The sequence below is a fragment of the Anticarsia gemmatalis genome, chromosome 8, assembly GCF_050436995.1.
Source record: "Anticarsia gemmatalis isolate Benzon Research Colony breed Stoneville strain chromosome 8, ilAntGemm2 primary, whole genome shotgun sequence".
In the NCBI taxonomy this organism is placed as follows: Eukaryota; Metazoa; Arthropoda; class Insecta; order Lepidoptera; family Erebidae; genus Anticarsia; species Anticarsia gemmatalis.
The window spans coordinates 10,910,179-10,934,182 of NC_134752.1; the positions used below are offsets into that span (position 1 = coordinate 10,910,179).

Below are 24,004 nucleotides of genomic sequence, written 5' to 3' on the forward strand. Positions count from 1 at the left end.
ATTTTTATTAAAGCTGAAAGTCCAGGAATTTTGAGATGCCCATCGACATTCTGAAAGGTGTCGAACCATCAACTTAATCTAGTACCCAAAAAGTTTATTAAAAGTTAGTCCATAGGTTAGAGAAAATCATACACAATCAGCTTAAAATGTAAAATAAAGATATTTCATAATACACTTAAAGATTTTTTTTGTACCTACATATAAATAACATACATGTATGTAGGTTTATACCATGATGTAATATTTTACTCGTATATAGATCAGTATCATTGTATTGATCAGTTATTTTAGTATCCATAATATGTTATTGCGTTGCGTAGAATTGTTAATAAACAATAGCTATACGCATTATTGTTACATATTCTAGAAGCTTCTTTTATATGCCATATTATTTAAATTATATAATTGAAATGCATACCTATTGTCTAATATTATGCGGGGATTAACGGGTTATTACAATAAGAACCTAATTATATAATTAACTTAATAATTACTGCGGGAATAAACCGAAAAATCCCTTCAACATAGTAGGTAGTTGGTAAATCCGACTAATATAATAATTGCGAAAGTTTGTGCGGATAGATGTATATATTCTTTTGTTTCTTACACTTTCAATCAAACTACTGAATGAATTTCGATAAAATTTACTACACAGATAGTTTATTATCTGTATTAACACGTAGTACACTTATTACTCGGGGTTATTTTGTTTAGCGAACTCGTGAACAGAAGTTATTATAATATAGGTAAATAAAGTTAAATCTTGTTTACAACAGAATCCTTGACTTTAACAACTCAATATGAAAACAAGAGCTCAAGTTAACCTAAAATAAATTATTTTTATAGCAAAGTCTCGTACGGTGCATATAAATGAAATATTAGACCATAACCGAGAGTTTACTGGTGAGGGCAGAACGTGTGTGATACAAACAATGAGTTCTCGGGCTTGTGTTGTTAGACGCGGCCAGTATGGGCCATTGTTTTGTGCCAATTACTTACCAATACGCGACAGACCATATTGAGAATATTTTGACGTATTTCAAATGCATATTTTTAAGTAAAAAGAAAAGTTAACTTAAGTGTCCATGAAAATACTTAGAGATCTTAAGAAAATCCTTTCCGCTTTAGCTGCATTTTCATTTTTAATGTTTTTCTATAAATTACTTTAACTTAAGAAGTTCTTTGACATTCTTTGTTTTCGTCAACTCAATTGTTATCATTGCATTCGAAATACACATATAAAGCACAATATTATCTCCGTTGTTAATATAACTAAACGCAAAGTCCCGCCAACTGGGCGTCTCGGCGCCATTTTGTCGCGAGTTTTGGCGCCAACCTGCCTGCGTCACGGGGTGCGTTCGCCGCTCAGCCTGTTACTACTCTGACCTATTTGTTGAATGACACGACCTGCTTTTATTACAAGATTGTAACACTAATGTGTATAGACAGGGCTCCTCATAATGGCCGGTGTATAAACGGGTTAAGTAAATTTGCTAAGACACGAACGTTATGACTGTTTGTTCTGTTGCATCGTGCAGGTTATGTTTTGTTATGCATATTGTTGCTGCTGGATTTCAAAATCTGTTGTATTGAAATATGCCTACCTGCTTCGTGTAGTAGGTATATGCTTTATGCTAAATGACTAGTTAACAATATTTTGTTATTATTTACCTAAATCAATATAATCTACTGCTAGTTTAACTTTTATTACCTGAAGGTTTTTATGGCAAATTATTGACGTAAAAGTCTAAAAGTATGTAATTGTTGATAAATCAGTCTGGTTTTCGGTAGCAGTAAAAGTGGGAAAATGCTGGAACGTTTGTCCGTTTTCTCCAGAAACAGCATAGTGCGTTCATACGTACATATGTTATGTTAGTTTTATAACGAAATATCTTGCTATAATTCCAACCTTAGTTGCAACATAAATAATATGTTAATTTATTCCAGTATAATACGGGAAGCAATACATAATACAATTAGCACTTGCAGACGATGCTTCAACCATCAAAACATTCTAATATCTCAGACATCTTAGAGCATTTTTATATGAAGAAAATTATTATCAAAGTACATTGTTTTGAAGCTGCAAAACTTCCCATATTAAAGTAAAGCTGGTCTATATTAAAATTGGCAATCGTATATGGGTTATGGCAAAATGCGGCCAAGAAGCCCCATAACCCCAGAAATAGGGCATTGTGCTTGGCAAAACCTATTGTCTGACCTATATCTGACCTAGCCTTGTTCTTATGTCAGTAAGACATAAAAATATTGTGTTATTGTGTTACGTGTTTGCTATTATGCTTAAAGTTGTTATTGCGTAGTACTTATAACCGGTGGATATGTTTGTAAGCCGTTAAAGCAAGATTAATTGATGTTTTGTAAAACGGGAGTCTTTGAAAGGAGTGCAAATCTTTAGGTAACTTAGTATATTTAATACTATGTTCATAGATTTCGGTTATTTGTGGCTAATACTGCCCCGATAGTTAAAAAGACGCATCAAACCAAAAGTAGAAGCGGAGAAAAAGATATTTTAATCTTCAAAAAGTGTAAACGCGCATATAAAGCGCTTTATGTGTCTTTTTACTATTATACTATCGGAGGCAGAATATTGAACCTAATCCGCGTAAAGTGAGACAGAATTACATAAATTGTCTCATGCGAGACATAGGAAAAAGGATTGAAAATTCAAATTCAGTCAAAATCGCGACGTTACAGTAGTCGAAATCTAAATAAATAGCAAAATAAATATGTATGTAGAGATAGCACGAGGCTCTTTATTTTTCCTCTGTCCATGAGAAAAAGTGGTGATATTATGTATGTATGATGTTATGGTTAGTAACTTAGTAAGTATTGTTTTAAATACTACTTTGTTACTCAGTAGTACAAGCCAGTGCTGCTCACATGTAATTATGTAAACAACAATAGACGTATGCGTGGTATTATAACTGTATCATAAACACGCACTATAGTAGGGAGCAGTTTTGACAGTTATAATGGTAAACTACGACATTTTTAAGCATATTACGAGCTTATTATTCAGGGAGAAATATTTTGATTATCTTTAGAGGCACTTGCAATTGGGCAGGGTGATGGACTCAGAGCCTAACTCTTTCCTCAGTTCGGGAACTATACCCTTTGTTAATAGTAGGATAGTAGTGTGTAAAGTTAAGTATTAGTTCAAGAGCGCTTAGAATCCGTATAATAGATTTACGAATTGCAAACAAAATGCAAGAAAAGAGAATACATAGTTGAGAATGATTCGACTTTCTCTGAAACTGTGCAATGAAAATAAAGGTTTGAGTCTTCTAAAGAAATATGTGACATAAACATAACACACAATGCCGTCAAGTGAAAATACAGGCTGCATAATCTACGAGTTAACTTAACAAAAGATAAGCATAAACAGCTACCTACTTTCAATACTAATGGCTGTCCCTTTACTAGGCTACAGTTAGCCGGAGTACGGCGTGCGTCGGTAATGTCAACTACTGTTATATCTCGTTCCAAAAACGTTTGCCGATGGTACTATGACGTCACGTTGGTAAATAACTACAAATTAGATGAAAGGGAGAGGTGTCACCGGCAAAGTTACTGTGCACGAGTTGAATTGTTAGATGTAGGTTGAATAGTGACTGTGTAAGCCAAAAATGGCTTAAGTAATTGGGTACTTGACTGGGTAAACGAAAAATTATTAAACTTGCGCTCGTAAAGGTTTATCCAAAATGACCGGCAACGATTCGTAAATAATGTTGAAAATTGTAATTATTACAGATTGAAACCATTAATCAGACACTCATTTGATTCCAACGAAAATACGGTACCGTGACGTCACTATCCTATATTTCTATGCTAAAATGAGTTTTTTAACATTTCATAAAGAGTAGCTGATTTGACTGTTGTCAAGTGCCCAATTCGTATGATCGATTGATCTAATTTGAATATTACTTGATATTGTCATTGTATATTTTTTGTATGATATGATTGTTTTGTTCTAAACTTGAGTCACCATAATGTAGCGTGAGAACTTAGTACAGATTAAAAAAAACTTTTTTGTTGCCATTGACAACAAAGGTAGCTTAATCGGTGACTAAGACGCACATTTTTAGCCGTCAAAAAGTAATATAAATAAATCAGTCTTAATAACTTAATATATTATTGTTTTTTATATGTTTAAATGCTTCCGGCGAAATGTGATTGTAAGCTACCTACAGGGAATTACGACTATTGTACTGCTATGACCTAAAAGGAAAATAAATAATTTATTGTCATCACGCGTACATAGTTTAATTGGGTTTACCTCACCTACGTGACTTTGCGCATCATTCAATTTGTAGTAAATAATAATAATGAGTAAAAAGTACCTAAAACGTATGTAAATATGACATTTGACAAGAACTCTAGAATAATGCCATGTTACTCTTTCACGCATAAACTACTGAACGGATTTTCATGAAATTTGGTACACATAATTTATATTATTGATTAACATAAGATTTTACGGAAGTAAAGTGAGTCGCGGACGGAAACTAGTAGTCAATCATTACATGATCCGGACGAGCCACGCGGTCAAACAAGTGTGGATTTTAATGTAAAATACAACTTTTTGTTTATTGACCACATTTCATCGAATTAATTCTGTAACCTAGACAAATAAGAGTTCATTTTGATATGCCAACAATTAAAAACATAGGTAAGAAATAACATTATTCTATCCATGATAACATGTAAAGAGAAGGAAAGATAATTTACTCAGTCTGTCAATGTTTAAGTCGAAAAATTTACAGACTGATTGAAATAACTTATAATTTGTACCATTATTTTTTCAAGTGACTTGCATAATTGCATACCTATAGTTTTTACCAAAGTAGTATAGCTAAGCCAATAAGCAAAACAAGACCTCAATAATTCTCATTTTTTACTCTCTTATCGCAAATAATACAATAGGGAGTAATATCGATAAATTATACTATTCCATTATAAAATCTAGGTTCCGTTTTTTATTCTATAAGTGCACCTGATTAATCAACTGGTTATACACATCATACACCGTAATCGTGCCCACTTACTATAACCATATAGTATATAGCTATATGTTTGTATGTGCACGACTTTCTAGTGACGGGATTTGAAGTACATAGTAAAATTTTTATCGATTTCTAAAGTGTATGTGTATATTGAAATTTTCATGGTATTAATATCTGATATAAGGGTTGCTAAATAACTTGACTTGACACTAGGTTTTCTGAATTAAAGGTAATTTTTTTTTTTAATTTAATCCATGAAAATTAAAATTATTTTACACTTTGTAAAGATAGCGTGTAGAATACAGTATTAGTAATCCTGTTAACCGTTTGCTAACCCCTTCTACTAAGATCTAAGGATTAACTTTTGCTGTCTGTTACGTTCTTTAAAGTATTTTACAACAATGCTCTACTATTATAATTTAGTTTTTAGTCAAATCCTGCTATGTCATTGTTAAAATATCTTAGGAAGCTTGGACTCAAATCATATTTTTATCTTTATTCTAGGAGTTCAACCTAAGTAAACGGCCTGGAAAAGCGAATATAAGATAAACTAAAATTTCTAGAGTTTTTAAACACTATGCACGGGCTATTAATTATGTCATGTGGTAACAACTCGCGAAGCCATAGATCAATATACCTGAATGAAGTTCAAAATGGGGAGAATTTAGAACTATCACCAAAACAATGATGAATATAAATGTTATTATTTCTAAATCGATGTTATACGATGTAGTTGCATCACTATTTTATATTTATTTGGTGCAACTCAACAATGCACCATAGAGCGAGTGCGTTGACGCGGCTAATGCGTGACACACCTCGATTTTTACTCCATACACAGCACGACTTTTAACTCACTTCCACTTCCATTACCTCTTACAACAGAAACACTTGTTACCTTTCACGTGTAAAACCAGCAATGGTTATAAAATTATTGTTGTTTGTCGTATTGATAATTGTTTTAGGTCAGTGGATTTAGTTCGTTTAAGCTTATGTTTGTACACGTTTCATGTGGTGTTGGTACTTGCGATATAAAATATTTAACGACTGTCTTTGAATACTGAATATGAGTATGACGTCATATTATGGTAAACAGGTACTTATGTAACGATGCATTAATGGGTTGTTACTTCAACATTTAAAAAATTGATGCTGATTTTAAGAGTTAACATTAGTTTTGATAATTTCAGAACTTTTTTGCACTACAGCTACTGTTTTTGAGATTATTAACGCTTTACGCTTCTATTATATGAAAGAAAAGCGTTGAAATAAAAGAGGTTAAACGATTTTTTATTTGTTTTTTAGAAAACTGTTTACTTACGGTTTCCGTTAGTGGAGCAATTTTGGCGGTTTCCAAGACGACGTCACACAAAAACTCTCTAGAGTCGGGAGCAATTGTGACGAGATTTGCGTACAAACAATCCACTTTCAATAATATAATACTTTTCTATTATTTATTTTTATTATTTTACGATAAATTAAAATCAAAACAAAAGAATATAGACACGCTTTTTAAAATTTGAAACCAATAATCGAATGACAGCGCTCCTTTTTTAAATTTCGAACAGATTATTTTTTTACACACGGGTGTTACGTATTCAGCCAGGTCGTGAAGTTCGTAGTACGAAATATAATAGACTAATCCAGACTCGTTGGTGGCAGTCGAATGGTCACACGACGGATCGCACTTAACCCCTGCCCCCAGTGACTTGTCTAATTTGACTGCATTGACCCTTGGTTGTTATCCCATGTTCGTCATTACCTGACTTAACTAGCCTATGTCCTGTTCCTGTTTAGGAATAATTAATTATTCGAAGCATTAATCTCCTTATACATAAGGATTCACTGATTGCAAGTAGATTTCATATAAAGCATGAAACAACAGAATTTAAATTATCATAATTTTGGAATGTTATATAATTGTAGATGAAATGCTCTCGAATAAATGTGGTCAAACTTAAATTAGACTTACTTTTTTAATTGTCTCAGAAATAGAAAGTGTAAACGTCAAACTGTTAAAGAATCTTAATTGTATACCTCAATCGCACTAAGTTTGTTCCATCACATCGTCCAACATTACAATAGGAAAACTTGACCTTTCAGGACAAACCCAACAGATAGTAAAGTGTAAACATACAAATAAGGATACGATAGACTCGTACGTACCATGTTGTGACGTAAAATAGTGACGTCGGTGATAATGCGGGGAAGAGGGAAAACTCGCAAATGTATTCGAATTCAATATTAAATACTGTACCTAAAGTAACTTTGTCATATATCCTGTACGGTATATTTGACGGTTTTGAATTTTATTTACAAGCGGTCAGAGCCAGCTTATATATTAATATATTGTTTCATCAGAGTTTAAAAGACCTATGTACCTATATAAGATTGAATATGAATGAATAAATAAAATCGTATTTGCATTAATTAGGGTGAAACGGGTACTGGAGAACTATCCCTATAAACCTGACAAATAGCCAATAAACAGTTGTTGAATGAAGTATCTATAGTCAAAGATTTTACAAATTACAATCCTTAATGCGTGTTGTATAAATCATTCAGTGTATGAACAGCATACGAAGATGATATATTCGTAAAAGTAAGACAGCATGTCTTATAAATTTGTAGCAATAAATAAACTTCAAATTAGCTGTAATTTTACGTGCTACACGCACCGCACATCTCAGTCCTTAAAGGTGCATTGGGGTAAGTCCGGACAAGGTATAAGTTGATATAAGCTCTAATAGAATTCTTGTCCCAGAGTTATATGCTACAGATGCTAAAGATGAAAACAGTAAGAAACATAATCTCAACGGGAACAAACTGTTTCAGCATTTGAATTTTTTTTTAATTATTGGGACTTAACCCTCGTGTGGACTTACCCTACCCTAATGGACTAACTGTAGCAAGGATTTCACATTTTCTTTTCACTAACAATTACATTTCCTTTATTTCATAATTATATTACTCTGATATAATAAATGCATAAAAGACAAATAATAGTAATTATTGTGTGTCAATGTAAAGTGACAATGTCGTACTTTGTACCGTGACAGACAATAAACCATTACTCATTACTCAGTAGCCAGCTACAGAATCCCGGTAAACCGATGAATCAATTAAACTAAGTAGTTCAATGAGATGATTGTGTTAGACACACCCAACTTAAATACGTAAGTCGAATTATACATTGAAGAAATAATTACGCATTTCGTGTAAATTTTACGCATGTGTTTGTGCGTTGATTTTGTTCTAAGAAATGTTGATATTCCCATAATAGACACATAGATTATTTACACAGACTAGGGAATAAAATAATGTCATATTTACTTGTATGAAGAGTTTAGATAGACCTTATAAGTAAACACTAAAAATACTTTTTTACTTTGCAGTAAATTCTACTATATACATAATTATTATATCTATCAACTATATAGCTCTTATATCAATTATTAATCAAATTTAACTTTAATTATGTCTATTTCATTTTTTTATATCTAATAATTAAACAATTTAATTATATCTAATTTTTACGTGATTTAACTCGAACAGACACCATGCCTTGTTTGACGTTTCTGTTCAAGTTACACTGGCTGTAGTTACAAGCTAAAAAGTATAGGGATGATTAAGAAAGTATAAATGAAACACACATTATTACATAGTAATATATTTCAAAATAATAATTACATTACAAAATCGAAACTGACTTATAAAACTTGTTCTAAATTAACTATATTATATGAAAGAAGGTGGGAAAAGAACAATGTTTCATGACTGTCATGTCGGGGATTATTATTATCCTGTTTATGAAGAAAATAAGTATAGTTACCTACATATGGAATAAACAAAATGCCTATTATGCTATTTCTTTAAGGCAGTTCTTGAAGACATGCAAAGTTTCCAACCGGCACTTGGCCCGCGTGGTGGACTCAAAGCCTAACCCCTGCTTAATTTCGGGAGAACCTTGCCCAGCAGTGGGACAGTAGTAGGTTTAATTTATTTATTTATTACGTATGTTTGACAATGAATAATTATAATTACACAATATTGAGGTTAATATTCTACCTAAAGTTATAATAAACGGTCGTTTTTACATTTTCTTTGCGTAAAAAGTAACTGGTCGAAAAAATAGTTGTAAGTTTAATTTGATTCCCAGATCTAAAACATTTCAGGGTCAAATAAACATGAATTTCGGAAGGACGTTAATAATACAATTGTATGTAAACACTTAGATGTACTTATAACTAAATAATGTTAAGTATAATTATGTTTAGTTATTACATCTCCTTCGTGAAGTGTATGACGGCGAGCGCTGTGTCTAGCAGATAGACTGCTCCGTTGATCACGCATAAGGCACCAACTGCCAGACCCACCTGAAAATATTTATAAAAATATAATTTACTAGATACTAAAGCCTTATAAATGTTGTGAAGAAAATCAAATAGTAAAGGATAGGGATCTAAAAAGAGCGCAAAGTCATCCTCTCCTACACTATACTTTTAGATTAGGCTGCATTATAGGCCTTTCATTCGATAGTTGCTCGCATAATTGGCTTAGGCTGTAGGCCCATTCATTCGATAACCGTACTTAATGCTAAGAAATGGCAACTTTGACCTATAATACAATTTTCATCACAATTTTTCTTTTCACTGTTGAATTCAAAGAAACTTTGAAGCATTTCTGTTGAGTTTATCCATTCTATTGATGCCTTATTCGCTAGCTAGTAAAATATAGTGAAGGGTTATATTACCTGTTTCTCAGCGAAGACGAACTGGTACTGGTGTTCTCCCTGGTATCCTCCCCAGTAGTGCAGCGCCACGGCTCCCACCGCGATCCACATGAATACACCCACGAAGTTCATCACTATCTCTGACATGGCCCTGAAATGTTAACACGACAATATAGTTAGATCTGTGGGTTAAGCAAACCTTGGCGCGGTCATTCCATAGATGGGTGACCGCATAGTGGTATTTGAGTTGGGCGTCTTCGTGCTTCGGAGGGCACGTAAAATGTCGTCCCGGTGGTTTTCAATCAAGATAACAGTCGTTAAGCCACGTCAAATTTAGGTAGTCTTAAAATTTTCTTTAGCTAACTAGGGCATTTGAGGAGTCTTAATCGATAACTTTAAGCTACTATAACAAATATAACTAAAGTAAACCTGATTTGCAGCAATTGGCAATAGTATCAAGCCATTTTTACATATAAGACAATCAAAGTATATTCAAAAGCACTTTTCAGTACTTGTACCGACCTCTTATGCTCAGTAGTTCCGAACAGATAAGTGACGCACTGCACGAGGGTGTATATCAGGTAACCCACGATGACGCCGGACGCCACGATCTCGGCGTCCGGGTTCTTCTCCTCGTTCAGGTTCCATGTGCCGCCCACTCCGAGGAACTCGCCGTTGTACCCCGTGCGGTATAGCACCAGGATTATTATGTTTAAGACCTGGAAGCAAGTGAATACAATAAGTAAAATTATTCAGTTGACAGATTTAAAAGAACTTTGCAAGAGGAATTTCGTATGTAAATATAATAACCTATTTACGTAATGGATAGGACAAAGGTATGTCCTAAATGCTGAATTTATCTGTAAAAAAATACGAGATGACTCCTTTGAGCCCAACAAGCTAATTTTACTGTATGCAAGTATTTCCATTAAAAAAAGCATTTTTGACATTCCATAGATTTTATAAACTATTATTTAAATGTGCAATGTTGGAGTTGAAAAACACATAAAAGATTTCTACGAACGTTATTAAAGATAGATTTTATACATTTCAAGAAGAATTTAGAATGAAAAATGGATTCTTAATACTGATAATCGTATCGTAGCCGTATTCATTCTGAATTATATAGTTTAAGCTAAATAGTCTATTCGCTCGTTAATGATTTTCACTTGAATTGTGGGTATTTTAATAACTAATTAAATGTTATATTAACTGAATATAAATTATATTAATATCAGTAGGATAATCTTGGATCTTATAGTTCATCTTTGAAGCCTGCTGAATAACGGAAGCACGTAATTATTTTACAGTCATCCTATAAATTAAATCTTAATCTCTAATGAGACTATCTAAGTTTCCATCGTACTAACTAAGTTAGGTATTCAGCTCTCTAAGTTACTATTTTCGAAAGAAGTAATTTTAATCACCGTGTTTCATGATTTGAAATCAACCGATATTGCTATTGATCGGTGAAAAGCGGAGAAACTTTTTTATTAATCACATCATCTTAATCAATGTACGACTATGTCTGCTTATGAAATAAAAGGTATTTAAAGACTGAGTCTTGTAAATGTAAACACCAGTCAAAACGACTTTACATAAACGATTTCAAATAAAATCCTTACAATTTTTGGCGGTCATGAATCAGCTTGCAACCATTGCCGGTGTAACCTGCGTAAGGTATTTTAAAGTAAAATGCCCGTTCGCATTGATTCCCGTATTCTATTACATTTTAAACATGTAACGCGGAAGATATAATCCTAACAATAAGCCAACTAAACTAATAAAAACATATTGAGTTGCAAGACTTGGCCGTACTGTCAATATGGCAGTGACCGTTAAACCATGCATGCGTTAAACTGCTTTAAAAATAATGTTTTCCGAGTGCATTATCTCGGGACAAACAATCTAATTAATTAACAGGTATAGTCACTAGTCTGTATAGTCGACGCTTCCTGTTGTTCACTCTTTATCACTTCCGAGGAGCCTAATCATTGGGTGCCACCGAGCGTGAATCACTGATAACTTTATTGAGAAAAATGTAGAGAAATCCGGGTACGATGACTAGTATTGATATGTAGTTATCTACCGTTGTAGTAAGCAAAAATATTTGTGTAATACTTTTGTGTTAAATCGCAATAAGAATGTTAGGGATGATAAAATGTTTAAATGCGGATTAAACTAAAGATTATGAAAGGTTTTAATGGAAATGTTCTGCAATTTCTGACAACTCTCATGGGAAAGATAGAGATAGAATATATATTTTTGTCTGAATAATAACTCTAGTTTCCTATCTAATTTTGATTAAAAGTATAAGAACGAAATTGTCGAATTAAATACACACATACAGAAAATCACGCCATTCATTCCATAGGGGTAGACTGAAACCAAATAACGTTCGCTACGATACCTATAAACTTCTTTTGTTTCATTAGCATCCATACACTTTGTCATACAGGAGAAATCTCAGTCTAATCAAATTTCAAAATAATAATGATTAAACAATAAAATCAAACTCAAATTTGGGAGGAGACCCTTGTACAGAAATGGGACAGTAATAGCTAAAGAAAAAAATAAAAATTATTTGTTGCAATGTCCTGTAAAAACTTTCACTCATAAACAATGATTGCAAAAATACCTGTACATCCGGAACCTCAAAGTTAGCATTAACCTGTCTACGTTGTGTGTCAGTAATCGATAAGATAGCTTATCGATAAGGAATTCGTGATAATCGACAAGTTTCATGTTACTCATTGTTTCAATAACATTCTATATTATGTTTGATTCTGAGAATAAATAGCGTTAAGTAATTGCAAATAAATGAGAATAGAAATGAAAAGACATAAATGTAAACGCCGGGAGAGGACGCCATGGAAAACTATATATTTCTATGAGAAAAGGTCGTAATGTTATGTACCTATGTATGTTTGTGTGTATTTGCAAATAACTTTTATGATTTTTACAAGAAGAATCTTGGGAAGTTTTATTCGTAATTTTAGTAGGCTGTCGATTTTCTATGCAAATAATATACTCCCGGGAGCGTGTAGCGTCTCATGTCGTACCATGGTCAAAAACGAGATTACAGATTTACATTACACCTTTCGCGAGTTCTAAAATGCTAATGTTATTTAGTCATTTTTAATTTGAAAATGAGTACGATGCAATTTCTAAAAAGATATTTTGTAGGGCTCTATTTCAAGGCCATTATAAATATCACCCAAACATTACCACTCTTTACTTTACATAGCTCTTAACAATTAACATGTTTAGAGTAATTTTGTAGTCATCTATTTTTTCTTGTATACTAATTTTGCAAAGAATCATAACTTATCTTGCATCATATACGTAAAGTGCCTTCAGTAAATAAGTATGACGAAACGAACCAAGTATTTAACCGGACACCAAACAATATAGATAAAAAGTTATTCTTACAAACATTATCGATAATCGTACGTTTATTTGACATTGCTTATTGTTACGTCATGGCAAAAAACGTGGTTACTGTAGCAAAAAGTATTTTGTATTATTCTGTATTTTTCTGATATCTGAAACGATTTCAGCTTATTTTAGCGAGTATTATGTTCTGTCTATAAAACGTTAAATTAGGTTTTATTTTTAATCCAGAACCGAATACTGTTTAACTATTAATTAAAAAAAATAGCAAGTTTTATTAAATCGGTGTAGTACTATATGTTATTGTTATTCAGTGGTCGAACAAGGCTTGCAACGTATCCACACTCCACAGTTATTTAAAATTTTCAGCATGAAAACCTTTATATCCGTCCTTTCCTTAAAAATACCTAGAGATTATTTTTTAACAAATAATAACGCTACTCTATTTCTAAATATAGCTCATAGATGATGATTTAGTTAGTAATTGCAGTTCAATACAATATATCATATTCAATAGAAACAAAGTAACTCATTATAATTTTCTAAGTTTACTATAAGTTCGTTTGTGCACGTAAAAGATTGGCATGCGGCCGATAACCCATCGCTCTTATAGTCTGTAGACCACACGCAATCTTTCTTATCTGTGGACGAACAAACGTTTAATGTACTGACTACATTTTGTATTAATCCTTTACAATGTGCTTTGAAGATTCTAGTTGTTATCTAAAACATACTTACCTACTTACAATTTGGTAAAGGCATTTTCAACATTGTTGCGTGAACTTTTGAAACTCTCTCATAATTTGTATGATTAGAACTACATAATATTTAATGTTTTCATTCATCCTGCTTTTTTCTTAATTTGGATAATAACTTGAAAGTGTGCTCGTTAAATTTAAAGTTGGAAATAAATCATAAATAATAGCTTGTACTTACTTAGTTGCAATTAACTACTATAATAAATAATTAATTCGGTTGTATAATTGCTAAGTACATTGTAGTCAAATTATATTATGTATAACTAACTAATAACCGCATCTGCGCTCGTGTGGTCTTTAAATATCTGCATGCTAAATGTCATGAAAATCGATTCGGTTTGTTAGCTATAACAAAATAATCGACAGAAAGATTTTAGGTAATAGTAATTAGTACGGATCCGTATTCAACTCAACTCCATAAAAAAAATATGAAATTAAGTTAAGAGTCTGCAATTAAGGTAACAGAATATATTAATGTTCTGATAGGCCTTAGGCGTAAATTAATTATTAATAAGTGTCAAAATTCAACATTAATTAGATTTGAATCAGAACTGCATCTTATTAATTAATGTTAGCAGCTGCATAACACATACGTGTCTACTGCAACGATCCATCTCATTTAATATGCGAGGACTAGGGATGATCGATATATATCGATGTTGAATAAACATCGATGTTTAGCTGGAAAACATCGATGTTTTAACATCGATGTTATGACTTCAATATTATCGACACATCGATGTTTTATGATTATAAAACATCGATGTTTTATATTCATAAAAAAATAATATAAAGAAAAAATTGGGCGTCATCTAGCGTATTTCGGATGCACTACATTACATGAGTGACACTAATTGTCAATAAAATCGGATGATGCCGTATGAATAGTTATTTCATTACATTTCTTGACCGATAAAAAAAAATACTGTAAGTGTCAGGTCTGCGTCAATTCAATGTTCGCGTCAGTCTCAGTCGCAGTCGACAAAAGATACTGGGATTGTTAATATTTTTGTTTAACTTTTGTTATTGCAATAAGAATACATCATTTTCATAAATATAATAGACGCTTTCATTTTATTTTTAAAAAAACATCGATGTTTTACAAATATCGATGTTTTTGGTTCGATGTTTATCGTACATCGATACTTTTGGTTCGATGTTAACATCGATGTCAACATCGATGTTTTCTTAATATCGATCATCCCTAGCGAGGACCGAAGGTTGTGAAAGCGACAATTACTTGATACTCTTGCTCCCCGGCTCTCGTTAGTCATCCCTGAGGGGTCAGGAGTCAACTGACAGATCCCTCACTCGGGATGGATCGTACAGTGTAATGAGGGACTGAATAAGTGGTATAAATTGCCTTTTAAGTGCAGAAAGAAAGCATGTAAAAATATGTTGTAGTTTGAACATTATAAAACCGATTTGGTACAATTGTCATACTCACAAAGTGAAATAAAGAGGGCTCAAAGTATAAGAAAACTTGTATGAAATCAGTAAAAAATATAACTTGGTTTGAGTTGATAATGTAATATATTGTTTCTGTGTTTTTATCAAAACAAGATCAATAGATTAACAACAACCAATTAAAATAATCTACAAAGTGCAAAAAATCTTTATCTAGCAAAAGTGAAACGACCAATTTAATAACTTTCGTACATTCTTAACATCAAACTGGTCTTTTTACTACCTAAAGGTATGATAACATCGTGTATAACTAACATATAATAACCGTAACATGTGCCGTGTCAAATGGTCACGATAACCCTAACCTAGCACACGTTACATCCGCAGTAGTCTCTCGACTTTCCCTCCTCTGTGGCGGCCGGCGCACGCGCAGCTGACAATTATGCCATTACCGTCTTAATTGTCGACTACAGGAAGGCAGGATTTAAACAAATATCATCGACTTCCTGCGCTAATGTGACGATGTGCCGCTGATTTGATGAATTAATTAATACTGATTTCTTTAAGTTTTGATTTCTATTCTACATTGTTGTACCTAGGTACTTAGTTGGTAAATTAAGACAATTTGTTGTGCAATTAGTTGCAGGATACAAAAAACAGTTAATAGTGGCAATCAATTAAAACTTAATGGAATTGTGCAATAGCTCTAAAAGCGTTTTTATTTTAACGTTTTACATCTTGATAACATTAGTAAAAACTACAGTTAACAATTACCTAATTTAAAAAACACTCCTAATATGCAGTTTAGATAGGCAAGAATCAGCAAAGCATCAAATACAATTGTCTTTTAAAGGCTTTGCAGATAAATGACTTTTGTCCTGAACCCCTGAATCGCGAAAAAATGAACAATGTGTACAGCACTTGCGCTTGTAAAAGATGTATTAAGACGAAAAAATAGTTCGAGGATTGTTCTTTCATGGCATTGCTCCCCAGCACTTTTATAAGACCAACTAATTCTTAGAACGAACTAGGAAGAATTTATCTTTCAACAGCTGAACAAAACGCTTCAATACCTTAGTCCCAAAGGTACAACAAAGCAAATCGATCACGTACATAAACGGCACATAATAGGTATATTCAAGGTAAATAGTCATACAATTCGATTGTCCACCACGCTTGGGACTGATTGCTATTGTACCGACGCACGCGCTCCTCTGAGCTGTAGCGTACTATTGAGAGTATCGAAGACAAGCATCTGTCATGGGATTAAGATATTGTTTAGCATTTTAAAAACTGGAGTACGGCTTTGGACTCAATGTAAAAGGACTGTTTGTACAAAGCTACGTTAATGTAAAAGTCTGAAGATCTAGGTTTTACTGATTTTTGAACAGTCGTCTTTAGACGGAATTCAAACTAATTATGGATTGATGACTATTTCAGACATATTCTATTCGGTAAAATGTAAAATTGTGTTATGCTTTAGGATAAAATTAAGGTAGTATTATTATTTAATTTTGACTTGGTCGCATAACTACGGTATGAATACTTAAACGCCTTTTACGTTCATTACTGCAATCAATGGTTACTCTATGTGTGTGATGAATCATGATGCTGTTTTAAAAACTAAATGTATCTAAAAACGTAATGAATCTTTTAAGTATGTTTACTGAAATCTACAGAATATAATAAGGACTAGTTTATGAATAAGTGTCGATAAAGCGACAGTAAAGGAATGGAAACAATTGTCAAAATGCCATCTTAATACAAAAAAAACCAGTACGAAGTAATTATTTAGATAGTAAAACTATTTGTACACATTCCTTTACATCCTGGCTTTATTCATTCGCCATAAGCTTACTCATTACATTACTCAGTACCCATTGTACTTCGCTATGAGTAACCTCGTATCAGATAAAACTGTTTGCTGTATTGTTTTGCAACGTCTGCGTCTAACCGCAAAGATGAACACCATGCCACTAGGGAGCTCATAATAAAGAAACAAACAATTATTTTACTTAATGAATGATGTGCCTACTGGCTTCTGCTACTTCGCCCGCGTGAAATGATTTCCCAGGGTATAACGTGTCCTATGTGTTAAATCCAGGTTGTATTACATCAAATTGCGAGATTGACAAACATACATCTTTATCAACTTTCGCATTATAATATTAGTAGCATAGGTTAAGATTTGACTATTAATAAAGATAGTTTCTGTAAAAAGAATCGTGTACACTTTAGTAAGAATGGTCTAAATACGGCCATTTTCAATAGACTACTGTAGGTAACATTGATTTACTGTGGTAGGGACCTACCCTAAGATAATCTAGTTACGTAAAAAAAAATAACAGTTACTGATTTACGACCTACAATAAATTGATTCCCGAATTTGATTTTTATTTTCAAATTTCGATGCAATAACTCGGGCATAATATAAATTAACATTTCTAAATATTTAATCGCTGAAAATGACAGTCGTCGATTATTTCTTATTACAAAACAACGATTCATATTGTTTTTATAATGAAAGGTTGATAGCTGCCTACTGAAGTTATTCTTGTAGGAAAAAGTATCAGTAGGTTTTCCCTATTGGTGTAATTATTATGTTTGCGGTCAGTAAAAGTATTGTGAAATCAACTGCTGTGTATTGCATATCATGCTTGCAATAATTATGTTGTTGTTAACCTTTCTATTGCCCGGTTTCAGAGGCAGATATAGCGGTATTTTATCTTTTCAAACTGTCCTTTTTATATGAGCTTAAACGCTATTGAATAGATAAACTACCGCTAAATGTACCTTAGAAACCGGGGTGAGTCTTTCTTTCACCAGATTATGTACTTATTTTTAATATATAGTTAGGGTTCATTAACCGTAGTAGATCCGTGAACAATGAAATAAATAAAATTCTATAGATAGGCAAAGCTTTAGCGATTCCTGAAAATGTTCATACCTTAACATGCTAACTGTGAATTTTCAGAACTGGGTATAATTCTGTGTAATCTTTTATTAGCTAATAGAAATAAAATACAAATTTACAATCAATTCCAGTGATGATAATTAGTTCACTTTGACCTTATTTATTCTCTAGTTAATAATTAACTTACCAACGGTTTCTGAGGTATATTTAGCGGCAGTTTATCCATTCAATAGCGTTTAAAATAATATAAAAAACGCTATTGAATAGAATAAACTACCGCTAAATGTACTCACAAATTTAAGTGTACTTAAAGATATATAATTTCGTGTATATATTTGTATATTTTATTCCTGCAAATATTCTCTGGCCATTGATAGTGAAACAAAAATGCGTTAATTGTACAAATATGTCGTTGGCAAGTATCAAGTAGGTGTGGCGTGTTATCAGTGTGATAGGGAATGAGGCCGCAGGGCCGATTAACCTTACCATCAGATACCTGTGTGTGTACTTTGTCATATAAATTAAGAGTTTTTATATATTCTTTACACTCCATGTGTTTAAGAAAAAATATATCATGCCTTATTAGTTAGACTCATGACATTTTGACAGCCATGCTTTTTGATTACTTTTTACATTTTTAAACCTTCTCCGTGTGGTCTGGGCAGAACGACTACTGTTGATGAGGTATCGGGTTAAACTTTTGGTTAGGGAAAAGGGAGTTTTTCAGCCTATGCCACCTTCTTCTACCTTCGGATATAACTTAAAAGTGTATTGAGCTATAACAACAGTATCAAATATGGTAAAAATAATTATTAAATAATTATAAATAGTATTCTTTTATGACAAGGCCTTCAACTGACTAACATTCCAAAACTCTTCTTAGATTAAGAGGGAAGTCCCTCTTATAGAGGGAGCGTTCACAGGCTGTGTTTAGTAATTATGAACACAAAGTTGTGAACTTTTCATTATCTGCAACAGAACTTTGATCGTCCTTAATTATGTTAGCTATAGAATATTTTAACGCTGTTTTATCGCTATTGTTATTGACAAATGTCTATTTCCATCGAAGTTGCATCGCAGTACTTTATATTATTTATCAGAATGACATCATACATACAAGATGAGACAAGTTTCAGTTTCATTGTTATTTATTTAAACTAATATACTTTGTTATGAATCATTTGTTTCAAGTTAATCTGCAATATTATTGAGCAATTAATCGTTTATTTATAAATGCTTTGTCATTGCTGATTATTGAAGCTGAAAGGTTGCTAGGCTTTCCTTTAGTGTCTACCTACTGTCCATCCTATGTTACTGTAGAAATAAGAAATGCGATGTGAAAGGATAATCAGTTTAACCAGTTTTTTAGCAATCTAATCTATCTGGCTGTATATTAACAGATATTCCTATATCGCTTGAAATTCCATCATCACAAAATTTGGGCTTTGAACAGGAAAGCACTGTTAATATATTTACACACATTAAAGAGTATGTACTCTTAGATACTCTAAATTATAGAGTTGTAGATGTTACTGTTTCAAAGTTTATGACGGTAGTTACGCTAAGTTTGAAGTTAATTAAAAACGCCTTACCTAGATAGTATCGGAAACTAGCCTATTGCCATTCACCGGACATAAATTTAACAGTCAAATATACGTTGCATGGCATTCGGAAGTTTGAAGTATTAAATAATCCTACCCTACTAGTATCATAAATGCGAAAGTTTGTGGCTCTTTCACGCAAAAACAATGGAACGGATTTTAGCAACATTTGGTACACAGTTAGTTTATACCCTAGATAATCACTTATCATACTTTTCACCTAAGGAAATCTTATCACGCGGACATGTCGCGGGCAAAAGGTAGTATTCTCTTAATTTGCTTTTATTGCAACTTTTTTACTTAAATTGCTATTGATGGATACTGTAATATCTTTAAGTAATTAAAAGACTATAGATGATCCTTTTTATAAATTAAACTATGCTATCAAATATGACACCATTTTATTATTAGTTCAGTTGACTCATCTAGTTCGAGGAGAGATAAGAACATAGCTAACATTTTTGTTCCGACCACTTGTTTCTCATGTACTTTCTATATAGGTATTGATACAATGCTGCACATGTTTGTGGTTTAATTGATCCTACTGATACATTGTGAGCAATGAAATGCCTACAGGAAAAATGTAATGTCATTATCTTATAACTTAGAATTATCGGAAACTATGCTTTCCTACTTTAAGATTATGTTGCAATAAAAATTGGCAATAATCTCACCCCACCGGGACTCTAATTGTTAATGGCGAAACATATACAATAATATACATATTTCTATTATTTTATACACCTCTGCCTACACCTTAGGGTATAATAGGCGTCATATGCATGTATTAAAAAACGAGATATTTTTCTTGACAATTTCGTGGCTACGCCTACCTAACATTACACACTATCTTTTCGCCACATGATTATAAATCTATATCTCCAATAAAAAGGTTCTCCAAAGCCCTTCATAATGCGTTAATTCAAAAAATAAATATCTACTTACAATTTTGAATGTCTTCACGACAATAGTCGCGATAGTTTGCACGGACACCATGATCACAAGCACTTAACACTTATAAAAAAAACACTTCTTTTGTCTCAATGTCCGTTTTCGCCAACCTGTTGTTCGTCACTGTACGTGTGTTTATCAGTTTGTATGTCTTTATCAGCACATTCGAGCCTCATAATCTTATCTGTTTCAGCGAATTAGTAGGGCAGGTTGCACTGTACCTTTATTTTACGGCTTTTTACCAAATATTACGATAATAAACCCTATTTTTATAGGTATAAAGGTTATTTTGTTGTTGCCTTTTGTTTTTAGCTGTGGATCTAAAATGTTATCTCTGTTTTAGGTTACTATTCTATTTAATTTTGGTTGAGTCACTTGCTCTTGAATCGATTTTATATACCTTAGTGTAGTATGAATGGAATTTACGGTTACCTGCTTTGTTATTAGGTCATAAGCCTTCTTTAATTCTTTCAAAACAAATGTCATTGATTACTTTGATCCTTTTTCCCGTATTAAATTCTTAATATCATCTTTATAATTTATCGGAAATATGTTTTACTTTCATAATAAACTAGCTTTCCGTCCGTGGCGTCGCCCGCGTGTAATTATACCCCCTTCGGGCTGGATTTCCCAAAAATCCTCTCTTAGTCCTCCTCCACACTTCCTAAAATATCTTTATACCAAATTTTCAACTTTCTACGAGCCGTAGTTTCGGCTATGCGTTGTCCATCAGTCAGTCTATCACTCAGTAACGGAAGAGTTTTATACATAGGTATTGATTGATATTCCTTACATATTTTACTTAATATTTCAATTCTATAAATTATTTATAATATTCACTTTCTTATTCTTGTATCCTGTACAACCACCATCGGCGGCACGACTTGTATGAATAGATTATAATTTAATAGAAAGTTCATAATAACACGATCGACTGATAGAATATGAACAATTTGTGTTCGACTACAGTTGTTATCGATTTTACAATTAACGCGTGAAAATTAACAGGTGTTGAATGCATGATCGTTTGAAAAAGTTTGAAGGAAATGTCAGTATAACTAGTGAAATTACCTAATAAACGGACTTGCCTTGCAGAAGTAGGTACTTGTAATGTTTTCGCAATTGAAACGATTATGATAATCGATAATTAAACGAAAGAGTAGCAAGGTTTTGAATTTAAGGTTTAAATAAGACATGCTCTGAAGATCAAATCAGTTCGGGACTGAACTGACAAAATTTCGAATTACCTTCTCATAAAGTCTAATGATTGAGTTTACTTAACTTTTTATGAGAGCATTATCTCCTTTGTTATAGCGTACTTAAAAAGACTATTAAGGTCTAATGAAGTGATTAAACCAAATAGCTAATATGCTAAAACCGTGTTTCCGATATAATAATTTATTACCAGTAAACTAAACGCGTTCATCCTGTAAACTCACGAATCATGCGCAACGCTGATTGCAAGAAAATCTAGAAATAATTAATTGCGCCAACATTTACAACTAGCGTGTCAGATCGAAGGTCTTGCTTCGTCTACGTTTATAAAGACAATGTCCTGAATGCTAACTTTCTATTAGACAAAAACTTAACCAGATTTGTTACAAAGAGAAATATTGCTCAAGCAAAGGGACTTTTCTTAAGTGTTTTGTAAATGGGCTCCGGAAGTCATAAAGAGGTTTAAGACGTAGTAAAAATTGTTCTAACTTTTTTGTTACTTGTATTTGACAGTAATGACAATAAGCCTAATCTTCACAGTCATGTAAAATGAGCAATTACTCACTGATCGGTCAGCGCACAGTGTAATTAGCTAAACTTCACTGCCTAAGTGGGTAAAATGGGGGATAAAAGACTGTCATATGTTAAATCTGCCGCGCCAGTCTGATTTTCTGAAAAATTTACAACAACATCTGTAATACAAAAATAAAGTTCCAATTAAACTTATTTTTAACAACATTTTGTTATTGTAATATCCTGAAATAGGCGATGAAGCAACGAGGCTGTAGGCTTTATACGTTACTAAAATTGTATTTCTGAAAATTAAAAGTAAGCCATTGCCTTAATTTGACCACAAAGCCGCAACGCCAACACTGTTTTATGAATGAAGTAAGATTTTCTAGGAATTAGATCAACTTTAGTTATACTATAGCAAAGCTGTAGGTAAATTTTACTGTTTGTTTATTTAGTTATAACTCAAAAATTATAAAACAAAATTGATGATAAAACCTTCATTGTACGATAGTCTAAAAATTTACCAAAATTTTGGTATATTATAAATGGAAATCGGATTGGTATAAGCAGAAATATAAGCGTCGATTGTCACGTGGTAGTATTTCGCACGTGACTACTAGTGTTAGCCTGTAATGTTAATAGGATCATCTCCTTCAATGAATAATGACCATTACTAATACGACCACACACAAAGATTATGATGTTATGCTCATAAAAACAAATGAACTCATTTTTCTGAGGCGCCAGTTATAAGTAATTGTCTATACCTAAATAATTGTGTTCAATGTTTATTTAGCAAAGTGCATATTTGTAACACTTTGAAGTGATGTCCGCTTGCAGGATCCTTATAGTATTTTATTACCAAGAATATTGTATTGGAAACAATTCAAACTTTTTAAAAATAATCTAGATACAATACGTTATCATGAAACTATTAACTTAGGTAATTTAACCCTTAAACTAATCTTATTATAATGTAATTTCGAACGTTAGAATAAAATCAGCAAACTGTTAGAATTGAACCAGCCAAATAGCTTCATTTTGGTCAGCACGCTATTCAGAATTTAAGAAACCAAAACTCTTTTTCCCTTACATTTTGATATACAACAGAGTACACTTATTCACCATCTGTTCTTTTAATTTCCAGGAGTTGGGACTCGACATCACCGATGCCCAAATCCAAGAACTGGAAGCGTCCATCCACGACATCGACTTTGAGCTCGCAGCAGAACACGAGAAGAAAGTCCGTCATGACGTCATGGCCCATGTCCACACCCTCGCACAAAAGTGCCCCAACGCAGCCCCCATCATCCACTTGGGAGCTACCTCGTGTTACGTTGGAGATAATACTGACCTGATCGTACTGAGAAATGGTCTGGATATCCTGCTGCCACGACTGGCTGCGATTATCAGCCAGTTGTCCAAGTTTGCTGATGAGTACAAGTTAGTATTTTAATTATTAAATTGTTTAATAATATAATTGAATCCTAGCTAGG

The 24,004-nt window shown here is 32.8% G+C and overlaps 2 protein-coding genes across 2 annotated transcripts in view; one reads left to right on the top strand and one right to left on the bottom strand.

Annotated features, from left to right (window-relative positions):
* Adsl (adenylosuccinate lyase) overlaps window positions 1-24,004 on the top strand; it is a 40,878-nt gene that overhangs the window by 15,168 nt on the left and 1,706 nt on the right. The window contains exon 2 of the mRNA XM_076117726.1: window positions 23,656-23,951. Coding sequence (XP_075973841.1) covers window positions 23,656-23,951 — 296 coding nt within the window. The remainder of the gene's footprint in view (window positions 1-23,655; window positions 23,952-24,004) is intronic.
* Window positions 8,679-20,931, bottom strand: Ssk (smooth septate junction protein snakeskin). The gene is made up of 4 exons (XM_076117725.1): window positions 20,775-20,931; window positions 10,279-10,475; window positions 9,778-9,907; window positions 8,679-9,400 (listed from the first exon to the last, which is right to left on the bottom strand). Exons 1-4 carry the CDS (start codon window positions 20,823-20,825, stop codon window positions 9,305-9,307), a joined length of 474 nt encoding a protein of 157 aa, XP_075973840.1. The 5' UTR covers window positions 20,826-20,931; the 3' UTR covers window positions 8,679-9,304.

Excerpts from the sequence above, each read along its gene's own strand:
- Ssk (XM_076117725.1), bottom strand. The coding sequence starts at position 20,825 with ATGGTGTCCGTGCAAACTATCGCGACTATTGTCGTGAAGACATTCAAA. Across the intron at positions 10,476-20,774 it reads TCGTGAAGACATTCAAAATT|GTCTTAAACATAATAATCCT; the intron begins GTAAGTAGATAT and ends ACTTGCTTCCAG. Across the intron at positions 9,908-10,278 it reads GGAACTACTGAGCATAAGAG|GGCCATGTCAGAGATAGTGA; the intron begins GTCGGTACAAGT and ends TTAACATTTCAG.